At 40.1% G+C, this 21,863-nt stretch overlaps 2 protein-coding genes across 4 annotated transcripts in view; both read right to left on the bottom strand.

The window, feature by feature from the left end:
* SAT1 (spermidine/spermine N1-acetyltransferase 1) overlaps positions 1-21,863 on the bottom strand; it is a 599,966-nt gene that overhangs the window by 391,035 nt on the left and 187,068 nt on the right. The gene's annotated exons all lie outside the window — the stretch shown is intronic.
* Positions 1-21,863, bottom strand: part of PTCHD1 (patched domain containing 1) — a 70,493-nt gene that overhangs the window by 12,594 nt on the left and 36,036 nt on the right. Inside the window, exon 2 of the mRNA XM_050777348.1 lies at positions 11,433-12,093. Coding sequence (XP_050633305.1) covers positions 11,433-12,093 — 661 coding nt within the window. The remainder of the gene's footprint in view (positions 1-11,432; positions 12,094-21,863) is intronic.

The raw sequence follows: 21,863 nt of genomic DNA, 5'->3' as shown, positions 1-21,863 counted from the left end.
AAAAATTAGGATTCAGGTTGAAGGTTTATGACTTGCAATTTGTCTTCAGGGATCTGTTTGACCAATTTTGGTTATTCATACATGACTTATCAAGCAGTGATATAATACGTCAGCAGTGACTCTGCTAGCTTCTCTGCACTATTTGATAGTGGCATCTGTGGGAAAGAGCCAGATCAGTAACCCCTCTGCATAACTGCTTAGTGCCTTCGCCTCCCGGTTTAGTATTTCAGCAATACTGAAATAGCAGAGGTACAGTAAATGCCCATGTTCTGACTCCATACTACTGCCTGGAACCTGATCTAGCATGACTTCTACCACCTCTCCTAGTTGGAGTCAGACATTTCCCTACTTCAGGTCCCTGTGTTTCCAGGCCACTGCAACATTGGAAAGCCCACCAAAGTGACCCATTGTGGATTTCGATAACCCCTGTCTTGGCACTGAGTATCAGCAGATTGAATTTCCTGTTTCCATGCCTTGGCATATTCAATCCCATTATTGAGGATAATAAAATCTTTACCCTGTGGTACAACAGTCTTGTTTTTAAAAAGGAATTTAAAATCTCCAGCCAAGCATAATGCTGAATAAAGTGAGTCACTGTTATCTTGTGTGTACAATAGCTAAGTGCACATCTTTCCTCATGCCCAGGCTAGTATTTATATCCTTATTGTGAAGTCCTGGCCCCAAACCTGAATGCCCATTTCACAGTAATGATTTAGGCCTATTTCCTCAGAGGAATTTGGCATTTATCTTAATTTACTAGGCATCGTTTTACAGCCACTTTTAGAAGTCAGGTCAAGACTGTCAATTTGATAACTAGCACCAAGGCCCCTATTAAAATGAAGGCACCTAAACTCCCCAGACATGAAGTAAAAAGTATACTCATTGACTGGCATCCTGTTGCTAATTATGCTTAGGTAGTTAACGTCTAGTCTGGAGACGGAACATGAGTAAATCTGTTTCTAGTATATTTTCAAGATGGACCCACTGACCTTTGATTAAGTAACCATTCCCTTGACAATGAGGGTAAAAAGAGAGTATCTCTGAGGCACTGTCCCTGAAGAAGTAATATTGACTTTTTTTTTTTTTTTTTTTTCTGGGGCCATGTAGAGCAAGTAAGCTTTGGTGGGCAAAGCACACTTCAGGGGGTCACTCTAATGGGAAATAATTTTTTAATGATACTTACTTGCCAGAAACACACAAAAAATTAAAACAGGGTTTTAGTACTGAGTCATTAAATATGGCAAGAAAATAAAGCATGTAGCAGAATTAGAATTAGCCATATAATAGAACTTAAATCTGTTTTGCAGTTCTTTTAAAAATCAGTGTGATGTTTTATAATGACATTATCTGACCCTGATTCTTGGAAAATACAATAGGAATCAATTTCTTACCTTGCTGTTGAATAATCTTAGAAGCTAATTGAGAAAAGGAATTTGAATTAACAGAGATATTAGGTGACAAGACTGAGGCTCCAGGGCCCAGAATGAAAGTAATCAAAATCAAGGAAAGGTGGAAGTAGGCTGTTGGCTTCTCTCTTGAGTTCTGTTGCTGCATTTTAAATGCCTTGTCCTTCTATAGTTTGATCTTTTATACTGAGTCCTGGCTCTTTTTGCATATGTTCTTGGTTTGGGGGCAGCTCCAAAGAGAATTCTAATTTTATTCTTGGGGTTTTGGAAACAATGCCTTTCCTTAGTTCTTCTTGCTACAGGTGTGTACATGCAGCCACTCACAGAAATCAGAAGAGGCCCTGAGAAAGAATTTGTTCTAACTGATCACTCAGCATTTATTGCTAGTTATCCCTGGCTTTGCTTCCAAAGGCCCCTACCACCATTCCTGATAGGTCAGATTTCTCTTTCTCAAGCCACACCTCTCTAGCAGATTCCTACACCCGAAACCCCAAACTGGAGTTCCACAGCATCTTACAAGAGCCCTTTGGATTTCTGGAACAATTGCTGACACCATAACTGGGCCTCCTTCCTGAAGCTTTGTCAGTCAAGGGAGGGACAAGTGCCAACACAGCTGTGGTCACCTCTTAAGGATTAGCAGCCTGGAGTGCCTGGCTGGCAGTAGTCCTGGCTTACAGCTGGGTATTTTTGCCGAAGAGGTTGGCCTGTTATCCTATAGGAAAGCCCATCAGTGAGGACCCTGTTTTCTGGCCTGGATTCAAGGGGAGACACATTCCAAAAGCCCTAGGACATGAGGCCCATCCTGCCCTCCAGAATGCTGGAACTATACCTGAGTTCCCCTTGGAACTTTCAAGGGTATCCTTTTAAATGCAAACTTCTCTGAGACAGTGGTCTACTGAAGCAGCTTCTCTTAGGTCTGGGGAATGGGACAGAGAATGGAAGTGGGGATGGAATAAAGAGGAAATGGCAGGTAGGAGAATTTCACAGAGATGAATTTCTTCAGTTTTTCCTCCAGTCAGGTCTGACCTTATCTTTTACTAGCACTCCAGAAACTGAGCCACTTGGAGTCAAGGAGAGGCAGAGAAGATAGATTTTGGTAGGTTCTGTTCCTCTCCACTTTCCTCTTTCAGTGGATGGCTCCATTCTTTAGCATCACCATCATTCATTGCTCTATTTTTTTTTTTTTTTTTTTTGAGATGGAGTCTCACTCGATCTCCCAGGGTGGAGTGCAGTGGCGTAATCTCGGTTCACTGCAGCCTCTGCCTCCTAAATTCCAGTGATTCCCCTGCCTCAGCCTCCCGGGTAGCTGGGATTACAGGCACGCGCCACCATGCCTGGGTAATTTTTGTATTTTTAGTAGAGACGGGGTTTCACCATATTGGCCAGGCTGGTCTTGAACTCCTGACCTCAGGTGATCCGCCTGCCTCGGCCTCCCAAAGCGCTGGGATTACAGGCGTGAGCCACTGCGCCCAGCCCACTCTCTTAATTCTGGGGCTGTAGTCCAGCAAGCGGAACTCTAACACCAAATCTTGCAGACGTGGGCAAACAGATACTGCATGTGGACTGAAGATACTTTTCAGAGGTCTGACGATTGTTTCCTACTTTTTAAAAAGGTATTTTAAAAGCAAAAGTACTGCTGTTTGCTTTGCACTCTAGGTTTAAAAACTTCTCTACAAAGTAGGAGTTCTATAAGCTTCTCTGTGAAATCTGACCAGTGGGCCTATGTCATTGGCATAAAGCATAACTTTGGCAAGTAACAATTTCCCATCTCCAAAATCCCAAGTCTGTTCACAAGGACTCCCTGGTGACAGAACTCATGGGGTGGGGGCAGGGCGGAGCTACCTAAATGCAGATTTTGATTTTGGTCACTAGGGACCCTGTGGTGGTAATGGGAGTCATGACTCATCATTTGAGGGCCAGGTCACAGCCTGAGACCTTGAGGTAAAAGACTATATCATAGTGAGGATATCAGGAACCTCAACATCCTGACATCCTGACATTCTAAGGATTACCCTGGATGATACAACATCCCAGGGGATTCCTTCTTTTACAGTCACAGTGTAAGACTGAGGAGTTGCCAACGGGAACTGTTAAACACATCTTGATTCTATCAGATTTTGAAGATAAAAATGCTTTTAAAGCATTCTCTTGTCCTTTAAAAGCATATTCAAGATGTTTGTTTCTATTTTTGTTACACTGCATGTCTGTATTGTTACATGCATAAGAACAAATGCATATTAGTATGTGAAAACACACACACACATATAAAGAGAGAGAGAGAGAGAAAGAAGAGAGCGCCAAGTTCTAATTATTCATGAGTGAATACTCTGAGGCAGCTCGAGGTTTTAGTCAGGCCAGTAGGGTTCTTCACTAATGCTGAGGCAAAATTTGGGCCAGGAGTGTGATTTTAAAAAGAAAACTGCTTTTATTAATTTTATTTGCAGTAAACTTTGGGGTTGTCATCTAATAAAATAAAATATTAAAGAATTTAGGCTAGGCCGGGTGCGGTGGCTCATGCCTGTAATCCTAGCACTTTCAGAGGCCGAGGCGGGTGGATCACGAGGTCAGGAGTTTGAGACCATCCTGGGTAACACGGTGAAACCCCGTTTCTACTAAAAATATGAAAAATTAGCCGGGCGTGGTGGCGGGTGCCTGTAGTCCCAGCTATTCAGGAGGCTGAGGCAGGAGAATGGCGTGAACCCAGGAGGTGGAGCTTTCAGTGAGATCGCGTCACTGCACTCCAGCCTGAGCAACAGAGTGAGACTCCCTCTCAAAAAAAAAAAAAAAAAAATTTAGGCTAATAATTTTTCTTCTTTTCAAAAGAATTTTTATATCTGAATGTGTTGTTAACTCTCAGACTTTGCAGCTAATGAAGAGAAAAAGAAGCACAGATGATAAATAACACTAATGGTGGAAAAAAACTCAACTGGCCAATCCTCCCATCACTGAGGGTGACTATCAAGCACCCTCGAGATTAAATCTTACTGTCACCCAGAACTTTCTGGGGCCTGATCAAAGCCTTCAGGGTTGTTTATAATTCAGTAAGACAGAATCCACTAACAAATAGTTGAGAGTTAACCTTTCTTTACCCAGTAGATATACTTCTGGAAAGTTGCTCATAAAGTGAATAATATTTTAAATGTATTTAGTGGTTTTGCTATTGGAGACAGTCTGGGTGATTTGTTGTTGGTGGTGTTGTTGTTGTTTTGTTTTCAATGAATAATCATAGGCAAATCGATCTACTTTGTACAATACTTCTGGATTTTGTAAGTCAGATTTTTCTTCAGGCCCAGATTCTCCCACCTGTCCCAATGTACATAGCCACAACACAGCAGCTGATAGATGCCTTTGGGTGCTACTCACATTTTAATCCTTTCCACACTAGCAGGATTTCTTCATCCTGAGTTCCTCAAAGTAAGGAATGGCTAAGAAGGAGGAAATGGGATGGCTTGCTGATTGATGGATGATCTTTCAGTTTCAACGTGAAAACATTTAATGTCATGAGTCAATGAAGCTGTTTATAGCATGCCTGGGCAGTGCTAAATTTCATATATGGAAATAAAATTACTATATTCTTCTCAAAAATTCATAGACTATAATCCGTAAGCAGAATCTGCTTAAAGCCTATTTTATTCTTAGAAAAACTTCACTAAGTAGCTCATGTTTATAAGATGCCTGTTTTTCAATGACATCCACATAAATTCATGATTTTTGTGGTTTTTTTAGAAGAAATTTAAAGTGTATATATGTCTGGGTTGAGTAACATCTATTTTCAGGGAGAAGTTCATTAATTGGGTTACATTCACACTTTGCCAGTTATAAACATTTACTTTCTAAGCTGAATTGTTTGGTTTATCGCAGCCTGTTTTGTCTCACAGTTAAGAGTAAGAATAAAGGTATACTCTGTTTAAGTAAAGACAGATGCTCACATCAGGGGGAACACACACATCTTACTCTTTGTACCAGATACTTGTCACATTTTGAAAATTCTAATCAGAGCATTGGGTTTTAGTCTTAGAAATGATTTTTCTTCACTAGATAGCTGCAAAAGAGAGCCCTAGAAATGAATTTGCTTATAGCTCTTCCTTGTTTAAAGATAAAGTATTTCAATATTGTGTGTATGTACATTATATAAGACCAGTGTGTATAAATGTGGCCCATAATATATGCTATGGTCATTGTGTAATTTCTTTTCATATAGAATACAGATGTAATATATAAACATGTATATATGGCATATCTTATTCAAATATATTTTATATATTTACATATAAAATGTTGGACTCTATATACCAGATAATATATACAGAGAAATATATAGTACTTCTATTTAAATATTCAAGCAATATATATTACATAATATGTGTTATAAACACATTGTATACATATAAATACATAACATGAGCTTACTACATATCATATTGCATATGATATATAATACAGCTAATGTGATATATAATATATATTATGCATATAGGTTATAAAGACACACATACACACAAGATGAATAGTAGGCTGATGTGAAATTTATGTTACTGATGAGGCAAAATAATGTTAGTGTTGCTACACCAATCAGTGTAGAGAAGGGGCTATAGAATCCCTCTCTTGGGCTCCATCTGTCTATATTTTGGTTCTTGAGTAATAAAATAGCCTTGGTGAAATGTAGGGTTTCCTTGACAATAACTATGAACCTGTTTGGGTTGTGAGCTTCTGTATATCCATCTGGTCAAGACTGCCCAGCTGTGACTTTCTGGGTGTCCAGTCCAAATGTAGATGCTAGGTATTCCTCCTCAGGGTCTATGTTTAGTTCAGTGTCCTCATGTTGCCTCCTGCTGCCCTAGCTTTACAGGGTCTGTCACTCCCTCGTTCCCTGGGCAAGACCGGGTAGAGAGACCACCCAGGGGATATCTGGGAATCCTGGGTCAAAGACAAAGCCCTTTTGTATTCCTCTGCCTGAGTTCTGCCTTCCTGGATTTGTGCCCCCAAGTCCTGTTCTTGTCTTACTTTATGGTTAAAAATAGAACAATAAAACTTGTTTTATTCCATTCCCCTAAATCTATTTCTTTCCACCTACTCTCACCCTAGTATGATTGGTGGAGCATAAGAATAAAAGGGCAAGAACAAATTACAAGCCTAAATTACATAATCTCCTTGGAAATTAGTCCCATAATGACCATGGGCCATTACAAAAAAAAGATATTCGGGAGACAAACTTTGGAAATACTGTAAAATAAAATGTCTTTTTAAAAAATAGATGTAAACAAAAATGTGAACAACAAAACTCTTATCAATCAGTTTTTTTCTCTATAACATGCTGAACCTATTACTGATTTATATCTAAGCAAAGAATTTCTACAGCATTCTAATATACTTCTATTCCATCAGGTAAATTGTCATATTGTTACAAATAATGGATTTCTACAATAATGTATTAGGCTGAACCACACAAAATTACCATTTTTGTAGTTCAAAAATGACCAGATAGTGGTACCAAGTTTGTAGGCCAAAAATGGTTGGATATTGGCAATTTCATATGGCTTAAATTTTATTATTATCTGACTGATTTTTCCCCCATTTTCTCGTGACTTTAGAAATATATCAGAATACTCATCAGGAAAGCAAAACCTTTCAGGTTTGCTTAAGTTTAGAGCAAAAATAATAATTACAATTTTTCAGTTGGAACTAAATTTTTTGCATGAGTATTTTTACCCTTCCCTTTTCATGAGCTCCATGTACTGCATTACATTTCAAGTGGCATCATATGAGAACAAATTTTTGAAGAATGGAACCCAATCTTCTGGTTTCTGCTACATATGAATAATCTTAAAATACACAGCTGAAAGAAGCCAAACTTCCCTGCTATTATTCTTTTCCTAGCACTAATCCGCAAATTAGAAATAATCCACTAATTCTTTCTTCCTTTCACATCCTTGAATCTGAGTGGCCTGGTTGGATAATTCAAAAGGAAGAGGATACCCTGGATCTAACCGCTGACCTCAAATCCCAAACATCTGAAAAAGGGCTTAAAGAGTATTTTTCATCTCATAAATCTCTGGGGCTCTTGTATCTTGATAAATGCAAAGCAACCTTTATAAACTAGATTACATGTAGAAACTAATATCCAAACTCTTTCACTATGACTTCAATTCTCCTTTTTAGTTGTACAGGATGTACATGAAGCAACAAATCTTCCAGATGCAGAAGGGAGAAAACTTTCCTTTGGTTCTCTTCTATATCCTCTATCCCTAACATTCTATCCCTTTCCTGATTTGTATCTGATCAGCAAAGCTGTGGAAACGTTAAGTCTGTAAGGAGAGCTTGCACATAGAAAACCTATGCCAATTTTAAAAATCATACCCAACTGGAGAATAATGGTGTAAATCTTCATCCTTTAAAGGAAATTCTATAACAGATTAAAATAATTAGCATCATATATTCACAAATAGCAATTCAAGTAACTCACTACTTGTTATCAATATATTTGGAAAGAAGGGATATTATTTTATGCACGATAAGGGTATAGACCAAATAAACTCTTCTCCAAATTAGAGTAACTAAAAAATGTCGATGAACATTTATAATACTGTAGACCTTTTAGGATTTCAGCTCTAAATAAACTGATATGACTCATCTGGACAGAGGTTTTGGCAGAAGTGGGATTGTCTAGTATGCACAACACTGATTAAAAACATTCTAAATCATGATGTATCTATGCTTACATCATTGCCAAAATGATTCATCTGTGTAGGATATATTCTTATTGCCAGAACTGTCACATATCATCTTGGCTAGAAACACACAGTCACATCCCATTATGGTGAACTCTTAAGAGTTTATCCAAATTCTTTCCTCTTCTGGAATTTTGTCAGGTTAATACTGCTTCACACGTGATCTTAAATTTTTCCATTCTAAATCTAGTGTCATTTTGGCATTTGGCTGGATTTGGCCTACGTGACCAGAATCACACTGACAATGTTCAGTTTGTTGAATTTTAAATCTATAATGTTTATCACATTGTAGACCTACTGACAGCCAAGGAAATGTCTGTTTGAGACTTTTTCTAAGATACTTTACCTTTTAAATGAGGCTTTTTGATTTGATATTGTATTTATATAACATACTAAATCAAGTTTTGCTTAAATCTACTTAGGTTAAGCATAGCCATTTTAAGCTATAGACAGGAAAATTTAGATACCGGACAGTTTTTTGTAGTGCCAAAACCCTTAGCACTGAATTTCTTCTTAGTCATTTGAAATATTTACTGGTATTTTAGGAATGGTCATCAAAAAAACCCAGAATTAAGCGATGGCCTTGAATGCAACATTTATGAAGCGGCTCTTGCTTATATTTCATTTTATAAACTCTTAAAAATGAAGAGTTTATCTGAGAAATACAGGAGGGCGACCATCCTAAACCCAGGCACTGTTAGCTTTATGAGCATATTAAGCACCCATTACATCGTGCAAAGTATTTATTGCAAATGGGCCTTAGCTACTAAAACATGTAGCTTCCTTTCATGTTATGACTAAGTAATTTGAGAACGCTTTGGGCTGAGAATGTACAGAAAGGTTGCACACTGATTGTCAGCAGGGAAAACTGCCATCAAATCAATGCACATAACATTCCTCACAAATTGCAAACAAGGGCTTATTGGGCACCTGTGGTGCATGGTCTCTTTCACTGCAAATGCCAGATTTTTTCTGAATTGAACTCTGATGTAAAGTTCAGTGATACTCAGTCTGCGGATCTGTGGCATTACTATTTCTGGATTTGTTTTTTAAAGACACTTCCCTGCTAACAGCATCTTTCCATCCTACCATCTCTTTCATCCTTGCACCAATACTATCTGCCATAGTCTGTTTTGTGTTGACTTTCCCTTACAATATTTAAAACCTCTTTAAAAAAGTACAAAAAAGTAAGTTTTAAGAAATTTTAAATATTTCAATTTACTTTATAAAACTAATCTTAAGAAGTTTTGAATATTACAATTTCATTTTTAATAAAATTAAGTTTTGAATACTGCTATTTTACTTTACTTAAAATTAATTTTAAGAAACTTTAAATATTATAATTTTATTTTACTTAGTAAATTAATTTTTCAGAAGTTTTAAATATTCTAACATGCTTTGAGCTCACTGGTAACAACCTGGAATGTCATAAAATCAGCACTGATTGTCCTTTTTCTAGCTCCAGCGTCCTTTTGCCTCACCTTAAGAACCTCACGATCTCCCTTCAGTTCTCCACTCTTTTCTTACTCCTATTTCTCTTCCTCCCACAAAAGCAGCAAGAAAATGAAAAGCTAAAAAACAAATGAAATGAAAACCCTTCCCGTAACCCCCAAAACATTCAAGATTGTGACTAATCGTGAGCAAAACATCTTAATTTCAACCTTGATACAGGCCTCTGTGGAAGCTACTAATACTCAGTCCTACTCACTCTTCAAGGAACCACCCTGTATTCCACAGTCAACCCACATGGTCTTGGGGTTATTGTAAAGAGGCAAGTTATGCTGCTTTCTTAATAGACTGAATTCAGGAGGAGGTAGAGCAGCCTTCTTCTCTGTTGTTTTCAGCAGTGACAAGTACATTATCAAATCATCAGGCTGCTCAGTCTCCTTACGGTGCCCAGCTTTTCACAAAAGCTACCAGTATATGTTTATTGACTAGGTTTCAATTCCTCAGGCCACGGAGAATCGAATGTAATTCTGTGGCTTTGCAGCCCCACCAGCCCTGCTTATCATGTGCCCATAACACAGCTGAGATTTCCTGAGGAAATTCTTTTCTACTACTCTAAAACAGGGCATAAGGCACACTAATGAACTCAACGGTGGTTATTTCTTAGTTAACAAAAAAGTGCCACTTCATTTGTCATGTTAAAAATGATTCCAAATGACATTTTAATTTTGTTAAAGGAATTGATAAGAAGCTGCTATAGAAAAGGGGGAAAGTGAACCTCTTGAATCCTTGGCCCGCAAGAACCCTGCCATCAGGCTTGCTGGGCATGCCATTTTTGATAACAGATGGACAGGGCAACCGATGTTATGGCCACTATGGCTGTGTTTTGACCATTAATCTCTATCAGGGAGTTCCTGCAGCCCCTATGAGTGAACACACTGGAAGCACGCTGTCACCATCAGCATCGCTTTAAAATATTCTCCTGAGTTCATAGTAAGAATAGGAAAAAAAGTTACTTCCTAATGGTTTCTCACATGTCACTCTCAAAGTTCTTATACATTTATCATGTCCTTTTGTGTGATGCTCACATCCACTCTATTTATAAGGTGGGGAAACTGAGAGTAGCAGACACTCTCAGCATACCCTCCCATTCCCCATTCTTGAGCTTGCTGAAGGCTTGACTACAAAGTCACCTGAAGGATTTCTCTGGCTGCAGGAGTGTGCCCGGTCTTCCCTGGGAAGTGCTGGGAGTTAACTGGCCTGGGGAGCAGCCCTCAATTAATCACAAGCCGTCTGTGGGAAAATAGCCCAAATTCCTCACACCGGGGGAGGACCTCTCTGAAGTGTGTTTTACAAGGTCTCCCAAAGGTCCCCAGTGGGGCTGAACCACAGGTGCCCACAGCAATGGGCAGAATGTAATATACCTTGGGCTCATTAACATACCTTCAACTGCCTGCCTTCCTGTCTCACTTCCTCACGCCCATATTGGTGCTTCCTGGGCTCACCTTCCAATACACTACTTGTATCCAAATCTTTGTCTCAGGGCCCTGCTTATGGGGAAGCCCAACCTAAGCCACTGGGACACAGAGAAGATTAATACCTGCTAAACACCACATGGCTGCTCAATGGAGAGTCAGTGCTAGAACCCAGGACTTTGAACTTCTGGCACATTTACCAGATTAGGTTGTTTTTGGCTGATTACCAGCACTTTATAGAGTTGGTCCCAGGACTTTTGGGCAAAATGAAGATACTATAAATGAAACAAAGTTGTTAGATGGCTATTCCTGGCCTTTTAGGAACCCAGTCAACACCACCAGCAGGAGGAAACAGAAAAATGAAGGGTAGTAATTACCTAGCATGACGAAAGGGACTCCCAGGAAGGTGGAATTATATTTCCCACCAGTAAGATTGATGATCCCAGCTGCAGTGAGAGTGGCCAGGCTTATGGTCACCAGTCCGAGCAGGCCTAGCCAGGGTTTGCTGCGGACGCAGTCCTGCATAGAGCAGCAAAGGATGGCCATGGTAACCACCAGGATCAGGCTGGTGACCAGGTAACGTTCTGATACGCGGCTGGTCTTCTGGAAATCTTCCCTCAGTGAGGAGGACGTGTAAGGGTACATTTTGACTTTGCTGTTGGATTTCTGAAACAGTCTGACAGTGTCGCAGAAGCTGGACTCCCACCTCTCGGCCACCATGTCATTTAGACTGTTGATTGACTGCAGGTAGTAGGTGAGCTGGATGGCCTCTGCAGATTTCACCCGGTCTTTGCTGTGCACAGTGACGCCCCCAAGCTGGTGCCCATTGTACACAGCCCTCCCGTCCTTTAAGTGAGTGATTGGGTATGTGATAGCAAAATTGGTCCGATTGGTGGCCCGAGCGTTCTTTAGCTCTTCCAGGACGTGCACTATGTCATCCACGATGCAAGTCTTATCGTTATTCAGGATACATATATGGGCAAACGTGTAATTAAAACCAGGCCTTGGAACCTGGATCTTGGTGACAGCAGCATGCAACTGTGGGGGAAAAAATGACAGTATTTATTAATCAAATATTTCTATTTTTGTTTTTTGGAGAGGGTAGACATTCCATCTGTAAGCTAAACAGTTCAAATTAAATGTTATAAACCTAGATCAGAAATAGGTAGCAGGAATGTGAAACACACATTTGACCAGTGGTTCTCACAATGTGGCCCCTAGAACAACAGCAGCAGCACAACCTGGGAGCTTGTCAGAAATGAAAATTCTTAGCCCCACACGGACCTGGTAAATCAGAATTTCTGGGGTGGAGCCCAGGAATTTGGGTTTTCACAAGCCCTCTTAAGAATTCTGATGCAGCTGACGTTTGAGAAATGCTGCATTAAAGCACCAGTGTTCTTTCCACGTGTTCTTTATTTGTGACCCAATTGGTCTATACTTTTGGGAAATCTTATATAGGTCCCCTGTTCAGTTTCCTTCTTGAAAATGTAACATAAAAAGTGAACTAAGGTGCAATTCCAAATGCAGATATCCTCTGCTGACTCCTCCTCTGATGCTGATTTGCAGGGCAGCTAAATGATCTCTTTATCCAATTAAATCACTCTCTACCATAAAAGACAAGAGGTTTACCTTGAGGGTCCTTGTTTTCTCTGGCTTTCCTCGCCTACATGTATGGGAAGGGAGCTATAACTGTAAGAGCCTGGCTTGGATATATGGGAATCATGCTAAAGCAGAACAATGGGATTTATTCTACACACCTTGCTCCATATTGAATTTGCCGTGCCCAGGTGCTGAATGCTTGTCATCAAAATACGCATGAGAATACAAACACTAATTTAACTGCCCCTACTACATGCCAGGCACAATTCTAGGCTCTTTATACAGATAAACTTATTTAATCCTTGCAGCAAATTACAAAGTAGGCATAAGTACTAGCTTCATTTTACAGATGAGGAAATACAGAGAAGTCAAGTCACTTGCCCAGTGTCACACACATAGTAATAGGCAGAGCTGGGCTACACCAGGCAGTCTGGCTCCAGAACCTGTGCTCTTGGCCCCTCACCATACACCTCTAGGCATCTGAATGACTAAGGTTCTTGTTAGCAACTAATTTCTGAATTTGTGCTTTTACTGCCCCACCCCTAAAAGTCACCAGTGCTCAATTTCAGATATGTACAAGTATGTGTAATCTAGTAAGATAAGAAAACAAGGCAGTCGAGGGTGTGGTTGTACTAAGGGACTTAAATGAGCTATTACCACGTGTCAGGGCTTCACGCCTTAAATTCTCTCAACAAGTCACTTTACAGATAAGAAAACTGGGGCTCAGGGAGACCATGTAGGTAGGAGGAAGGGCGGGGCTCATGACTGTCTTTTTAAAAATGGCATCATGGTACTGTTTCAGTGGTAGCTACACAGGTCCTTAGTTTTGACTCACCAGCAGCTTATCCTCATGGTGGCTTTGCTTTCTCTGTATAAAATGTGGCCCGTGTGCAAATTGAGGCCAGTGACAAATATGTAGTCGAGTGTTAAGTAAACTAGTACATCTACGACTGTGCTTAGCACTGAGTGGACTCTCTCAAGAGTATAGATAGCCATTATGACATATCTGATGAATGAAGGACATGTCATCTGTAAAGAAGCTAGAATTTAACATTCACACAGTTGTTATACTGTAGCTGTGCCACTACAACTCACTACCTTCTCCATGATCCTGATATATTTTCTCTCAAATCTGTTCTAAATAGATTATCTGTTAAGACACTTTGCTGTGCATGTGCTTGGATGAGTGGGATATTATGCTTTTAAAAAAATGTCTGAGGGGCACCAGCTGTCAAAGTCCTTTCATTAGCACAGAGCATGAGTTGAGAATCCTAATTCTCAGTGGCTCCTTGCCCCACATCTCTTCATGGGCACCAACCCACAGGATCAGAAAACATTTCATTGAATTATGTTTGGCTGAAATAATTTGAATTCCTTTACATAAATATGTAAACACACACACACACACACACACACACCCCTAGGAGGCTACTTTCACAGCCTAATCATATGCTAAATGTTTGTTTTGATGCTTTGGGATTAATTGTGAGAAAAATGTCTTCAATGATTTTAAGCTGTGAAAGCGCGTTTTTATCAATTCTTCTCGAAGCATGGCCCAGTGAATTTTGATTAAAAGAACTCCTAGTTACAAAATATTTCAAATTATTAAAGGTTATTTTGGAAGAAAGAAGAACTTAGAGGAATTTAAAGACAAGAGAGAGTTTTGATAAGCGTTGAAGAAAGACTTTGGGAAAAGATTCAGAATAGGCTAGAAAAGGAGTGGTATTGAAAGCATGCCTAAGTGTAATATTTAGTGCATTGTTTGTTCCCATGGGCAGTGTAATAAATCTCCCTTAAAGTGATTACTAAATATGTCAAGAGAAAAAGATTGCCAAATAAGATGGTGTTAAGCCACAGGGCTGAACCCAATTATAGCAAGGGGATATTTTCCATCCATTCTCTATGACGACTATGCCCTGCTGGGTGGGGAGTTGTAAACTATTTAGTGATCTTCCAACTCTGCAGATCTACTGCTATGACCCCTAGGACCATACATCGAAGAAAACAGATACCATGTTAACCCACGTACTACAAGACCATAGGAGGGAGTCTTGGAAAATGAGAATCTTAATGAAGTTTGAGAGGGAAGGTTTCTTAACTCAGTTCCAGAGCTGCTGTAAGATGAAACTGCCTTGACGTTCCGATAGAGTGGTGGGTAGAACATGTCACTCTTGCTTCTGAGTGGCAGAGTTCTGCAGAGTGACAAAGCAGCCAGAGAGAGGGTGTTGGCTGACGCCACCCACCCAGCAGGGGGAATCCGTAGGATTCTACTGTGGGATAATAAGGGTTATAACAAGGAGTTGAGACTCCCTTCCATGACTTCTGCAGTGGCTCAGTTCTGATCTTTGGTGCTTATGAATACACATGAAATACAGACACAATCCACTCTTGGAAATCCACATAGCCATGGGCAGATATACTGCACATGCTACCTGAACATCTGCCTATACCGAGTTTTAGCGTGTCCTGATTTACTTTCCTAAAAGAACCCCACTCAAGGCAGTAGAAACATTAGTGGATGTTCTAAACTGTAGTACCAGATATATTCACAGGAGGAAAAGGAAGCTAGGGTTTGAAGCTATGCTTCAGATAAACCACAAAATGAACAACTGCAATCCACATAAGCTTGTTATTGAACTAGGTAAGAGACACTCTTCTCAGAAAATAAAAAGAAGGGAAAAATGACACAAACTAATCATCCTGACCCTTAATGTGGTCTAAATCTGTCGTGTGAAATAACATATAATCCATGTTTCCATAACTATGTATAGATTCTAGATTATTCATTCAACACACATTCAACAAGTACTTATCAAATCTACTATGTTGTCAATAATAGCATAATTTCCCTGAATTTAGCGTGCTTGCACTCGCAGATGGAAAAAAATCACATGAGATGCAATGTCCAAAACAAAGGGAAAATCCTAACAGTAAACAACGCCAAGTGCTTTGTACTAGTAAAGCCCGATCCAGTGTCAATTTCAATCACAATATTTTTGATTATTAATTGTATTTGCTGCCAAAGAGGCCAAAACTGAATGTTAAATTGAGATTAGTTTTAATCTGAAGCTCTGAATGCATCATGTAAATTATTAGCTTCTTTGCTCTCATCATCCTTCAGGTTAAGAATGATAATGATAATAGTAATTAGTTTTCTAAGTGCTTTCTATACAGTTAAAAAATGTATTTAAAACCAACTCTATGGCAATGGTGACACTATAATCCTCATTTTATAGCTGGTGCAACTAAGGCCTAGTGACTTTGAATAGCTTACCTAAGATGAGCCAGTAAATAAGGACAGACCTGATTCTCAAGTCTCACTTCACAGCAGGACACTTAGCATAGACCAACAAATTCAGCAGTGAGCATGAAGACAACCTGGCGGTGGATAAAGAAATGTCAGCCCACCTGCTTCAAATAACTGGCAGTGGATATGACTGAGCTATGGGATGGCCACAGTTGGAGATCTGGGGTCCAATAAGAGAGATCAGAAATAATCCAAACGGCGAAACTCATGTTCAGACAGCAGCAACGTTACATGGCAGTATTAACAGGTAATAAAGGGGATGGGTTTAGAGTTTAACAATTTTTCTTAATCTCCATCCAGCCTCTGATGTTGCTAAATAAAACTTTTCATTGTTCAATTCCCACCTATGAGTCAGAACATGCGGTGTTTGGTTTTTTGTCCTTGCGATAGTTTGCTGAGAAAGATGGTTTCTAGCTGCATCCATGTCCCTACAAAGGACATGAACTCATCCTTTTTAATGGCTGCATAGTATTCCATGGTGTATAAGTGCCACATTTTCTTAATCTAGTCAGTCATTGATGGACATGTGGGTCGGTTCCAAGTCTTTGCTATTGTGAATAGCGCCGCAATATGAGAACACTTGGACACAGGAAGGGGAACATCACACACCAAGGCCTGTCATGGGGTGGGTGTAGGGGGAGGGATAGCATTAGGAGATATACCTAATGTAAATGACGAGTTAATGGGTGCAGCACACCAACATGGCACATGTATACATATGTAACAAACCTGCACGTTGGGCACATGTACCCTAGAACTTAAAGTATAATAAAAAATTTTACAAAAAACTTTTCAAAGACAGGCTTCCTAAGAAAAGCGGTCCTGGGGCACAGTGGAATCCAGTAATAAGAAGTTTTGGCTTCCAGTGTGGCTTCTGTTACCTACCTTAAGAGTGTCAGAAACCTCAGGTATGCCACTCTGCTTCTTTAGGTCTGAAACTTCAGGTCTCATATTTATCAGTAAAAAAGGGTGTTGCTCTAGCTAATATTTAAGGACAGACCCTTCCAGTTTTAACACTACATAATTCTAAGATGAGTGATATCCACAAACGACATAATCAGACACTAGGTGAGAGAAAGTTAACTTAATAAATATCAATTTAAACATTATTACAGCTACTTGAAGTATGCTTTTCTGACACACAGAAGTTCTTTTTAAGGCAATCAGATCTAATAGATGAAACCCAGAAGGAAAACAGGGTAAAGAAAATAGGTTTACTGGGAGAAAAAAAAAAAAAGATTTCCCTCTCTGAGTGATTTCTCATTCTGGGGAGGTGCTGGCTCTTATAATCCCCTTCTGCCAGATCCTGGGACAAAGCCAGTGTGGGCTGCTTGGTCACGACAGGCCAGTCCAATTTCCTCTCCCTCTCCTTGGCACACTCAGATCTTCCTCAGAAGACAGCAGGGACACTTTGTAGAGGACAGTACAGAAGGGAGGAAGGATGTATCTGCTCCTGAGTGGTGATTAACACAGGAAAAATACCGGTGGGTTTAGAGGATCTTATACAATACCTTGCAGGGTTTTTTTTTTTTTTTTTTTGTATTTGTTTCTTGTTGAAAAGGGAAGAGGGAAGGCAGGAAGGCCACTCTGCCCATGCAGGGCAATTAACACGCTCTGGGAGCAGCCTCAAGCAGTCTCCAAGCAATCTCATCTGTGAGGGAAGACTCGGACTTCGTATGGGTTCCCCATGTCCCAGCAGGATGGAGCTCCAGTTACCTCCAGTGGGAGTTAGCCTGATGATGCCCCCTTTATAGGCTGCCTTCCCTTCCTTGTCTCACGTTTCCACCCCCTTCCCACTTCTTCTACTCCCAAATAAGCTGCATACATTAAAAAATGTAAAAAGGAAGATTATGATTTGACTTCTTAACATACATCATCCGTCCCCAAATATTACCTTCCAAGTGACACTAAATCAAAAGTGCTTAAAAATGCTTTCAAGGAATATCTGTTTTTCACCCCTAAATGAAATGTTCCCTTCACCGAATCCCTCCAAACTACATGTCTTGATCTGGGTCTATATTCTGCAACTGTAAATGGGTAGGTGCTAACTGGCAAGGTATCCTCACTCAGGACGCAAAAAAACACCTTGAAGTGGATGGATCTGTCTGCTGCAGTTCATAAATTACGCTAGCTCCCTTGGTGTTATGTTCTGTCTTTGCATGATCTCACTCTCACCCACTCTCTTTCCTCTTCTTTTAATAGAAATGCATTACATCAGAACACCAGAAGTCGCAAGTTAGGGATTGTTACCGTGATTCATTTGTAGTGCAGCCAAAAGCAAGTTAGTCATCCCTTAATAAGTGAACAGAAATATCATCCTGCCTTTGAAATATTACATTTCCAGAGGACACCAAATTTAAGCTGTGGATATAGCCAAACAAGTGACTATCTATCCACACACTTCCTCTGCACATGTGTGCCTGGTGCCATGCTCACCTGCTCCAGTGACAAAAGACAAATGGTTACCTCCGTCAGTAATGCAATGCCAGTGCAGGTCTGGGAGAGCGGAATACTTCTGTTTTGCTCCTTACTCTACAGGGTGGTAAACACTCTTATTGCGGGTGTTGACACTGAAAAGCAGCCAAGACAGCCCCTATTGTAATTCTCCAAACAAGCTGAGTTTGTCTTTGCAGGCTTGGCTGAAAAAACAAGGCAGCTTTGGATTTGAAGCAGAGAAATCTGAGATTTTGGAAACAAAAAATAGTGATGGTGAAGGAAAATGCAATTGCAGTATCTCATTGCAACTCCTGCCTGATTCCACATTGGTATGGATAAGACAGTCAGTACAGTGAACCACCGGTTCAACAATCTCTTTATTCCCATAGTCTGGGAGAAAATTTCACTTGGTCTTGATTTTTGAAAAAAATCCTTCATATTATGAAGATACTTGGCAATCTGTAAAGTTGAACTTTCTGATTAGAGTGTTTAGAGTGGCTGATAGAGTGGCTATTTTTAAATTCCCTAAATCCTCACTTGATTTTCATGATCAAGCTTAAACTGTAGTTGAGCTAGTTTGTGGGTGAAGAGTTTTGTTGGATAGCTCTAAGAGGACCCGATGCTCACAGAAACGGGAGAATGTTAAAGCTGATTGGCTGGGCAAATGGCAAAGGGAAGTCCCAAGGAGCCAAATGCTTGGGCTTGGGAACAGGCAACAGCTGTTATAAGATTTGATTAGCAGACCACAAATAACCATGCAAGGAACAGGAAAAACAGGATGCCAAGGACATTCAGGTCTAGAGAATGACCAACCACGGACCTGAATGGGAGGAGCACTGTATCAGGAGTCAGAAGGCTTCAATTTTAGTCCTGGTTCTGGGTCTTGCTGACCACATGACTTAGAGATAAACAAAAAAATGAACCCATGAAAACACATCACTTTCCTGCTTTGAATCCCCCAAGAGTTCTTCATCATGCTCAGAGCACTGACTGTGGCCCCTGACACGAAACATTGTCTTTGCTGACCTCTCTGGACTACTATTTCACTATTCTCACATTGCAGTGCTCGTCTTGCTCTTGATTCTGCCTGGGACGTTCTTCCTCCAGACACTTACAAAACTTGTGTTCTCACTTCCTTTACTTCCCTGCTTAAATGCAATCATCTTTCCTGAACCCACCCCCAATTTAAAAAAAAACAAAACTAGCATCTTTGCCCATCACCATCATCTTTTCTTGTTTTAATTTTTTCATGGCACCAATCACGACATGACATTATCATCATCTCTGTTTTTATTCTGCTGCCCCCATTAGAATATGAATTCTGTCATGCCGGAATGTGTTTCTGTTTGGTCCACCTCTTCATCTCCATTAACTAGAACAGTGCCTGGAACACATAACAATTGTGAAGTAAACACATGAATATAATAATCTCATAAGTAAAGGGACTTTAGTTTGTCTCATCATGGGCATGACGAAAGCCAAATGAGATGATGAATGTGCATGCATTCTGTAAACTCTTGAGAGCTACACAAATAAAATTGTATTATTATACAGCAGGAAGCATGGATGGTAGCTCCTCTGGTGAGTGGTCTTACAGCTGTCCAAATGTAATCTACAATTGAGTCCTGGAGCCCCTAATCCTTCCCGACTTGACAATATCTTATGCTTTTGTGGGAGGGACATGGGTTATGAGGTTAGGATGCCACAAGTTCAAATCCTGCCTCTGTTCATAACACAGCTGGGCCCGGCACATATCCCCTCATCCTTACCACTTCAGTGCACATCATACCTATTTCCAGCCTGATGTGGAAATACTAACATACTATCTCAATTCCAAGCAGCCTGGACCTATGACTAAAGACAGTTAGTGTATGAGCAGCCCAACTCACATGTCCTCCTAAATGGGATAACCCTGCAACATGTGTTCCTCACTGTTTCCCAGAGTTCCCCAGCAGGATTAAGCTCCAGTTGCCCACACAGTAGCTGACTTGACAATGCCTCCATAGCCAACGGCTTTTCTTCCCTGCCTCATGATGCTGTTCTCTTCTCAATGCTTCCTGGGATTGTCTTCCAAATATTCTACTCTCATGAAGTGCTTGACTCCAGGTTAGCTTCTGGGGGAGCTCAAACTAAGACAATGACTTTAGGTATTTAATTCACTTTTGTTATCTGAATTATGGGAATAATCCTTACCTCATAAAGTCATTATGATAACCTATAAAAGGTGTCTGGCCTGGCATTTAGTATTAGGTTAAACCGTGTGAAATTGCCATTTCTATAGGTTAAAAAGTAGTTGAATCGTGGCAATTTTATGTGAGTCACTTAACTGACCTTTCGTCAGTGTTTGTTCTTTCCCCTCCTGCCTCTCCTTCTCCCCAAGAGTCCTGTCAGAACCTGAGCTTTCTGAGGGGCTATCAGACAATTTTGTTTTGTTGCCAAGAGACAGTTTGGTGGTATCAGGGCAGGATTTTAGAAAAAAGACAACAGTTTTGGGCTAGGAAGGATCTCACAAATCTTCTCATTCCCTTTTCCACAAGCAAAAACAGGGCTGCACACATTGTGAGCATGAGTCCCCACATGCGACTGGAATTCACAATTTTAGTAGTTTCAACTTATGAAAAAAAATCAAAATGCCATATAACCTACATCCCCAAGATATTGAAACTGAATAATTAATAATACTGGTAAATCAAAAAATATATAAATGTCTTCATCGGATGAGCTCTTTGGCAATTTTTTTTCCTTGAAAGGATTTGCTATGTTTCTAATGGGCACTGAACTTGAGAACAATGGAAATTATGGCTGATGAAAGAAAAAATAAGAAAGTTCCACCTAATGATATGGTAACAGCTCTCCTGAATGATGGACCATAGGCCTTACCAAGGATGAGTACTCGATGTAATTCATAAAAGAATGTATTACAGGACAGTGCATTTTTTCCTGACAATAATTTTTCTCTGTTCTCAAGGTTCTCATACAAAGCTACTGCCCTTAAAAATCACAGGAGCATTTCAGCCACTGCCCTCCCTTTTCTGATCTGAAAAGAGGTCTCACAGGGCAAAAGGTCAAACTATGATAGTTTCTGTGATTCAGTTTGCTAAGACCTTGACCCTTCTGGGAGGTGCTGATGTTGGTGGTGTGGTTTGGCATGATGGAGTCAAGACTGCCTAGGCTCAAATCCCAGCTTTGGCACTAAGGAGATGTGTGATCCTGGACACTAAGCTGTTATGTAATAGCTATCCCTTGCCTCAGCTTATTCATCTGTAAAATGGGGACAATAATAGTACCCATCTCATTAGGATTGTTGAAGGATAAATGAGAAATTGAATGTAAATTGCTCTGTACAGTCTCTGACACACACGTAGTACCCAGTAAATGTCTGATAGCAAAGACAAAATGAACAAACAGAAAACCCCATTTCTACTTTCTGTTGTGTCTTGTCTAATTCAACTTTTTTTCCCTTTAA

This window comes from Macaca thibetana, chromosome X (genome assembly GCF_024542745.1).
Source record: "Macaca thibetana thibetana isolate TM-01 chromosome X, ASM2454274v1, whole genome shotgun sequence".
Classification (NCBI taxonomy): domain Eukaryota; kingdom Metazoa; phylum Chordata; class Mammalia; order Primates; family Cercopithecidae; genus Macaca; species Macaca thibetana.
Note: the sequence above shows the minus strand (reverse complement) of the source record. Positions and strands in the feature narration are given on the sequence as shown.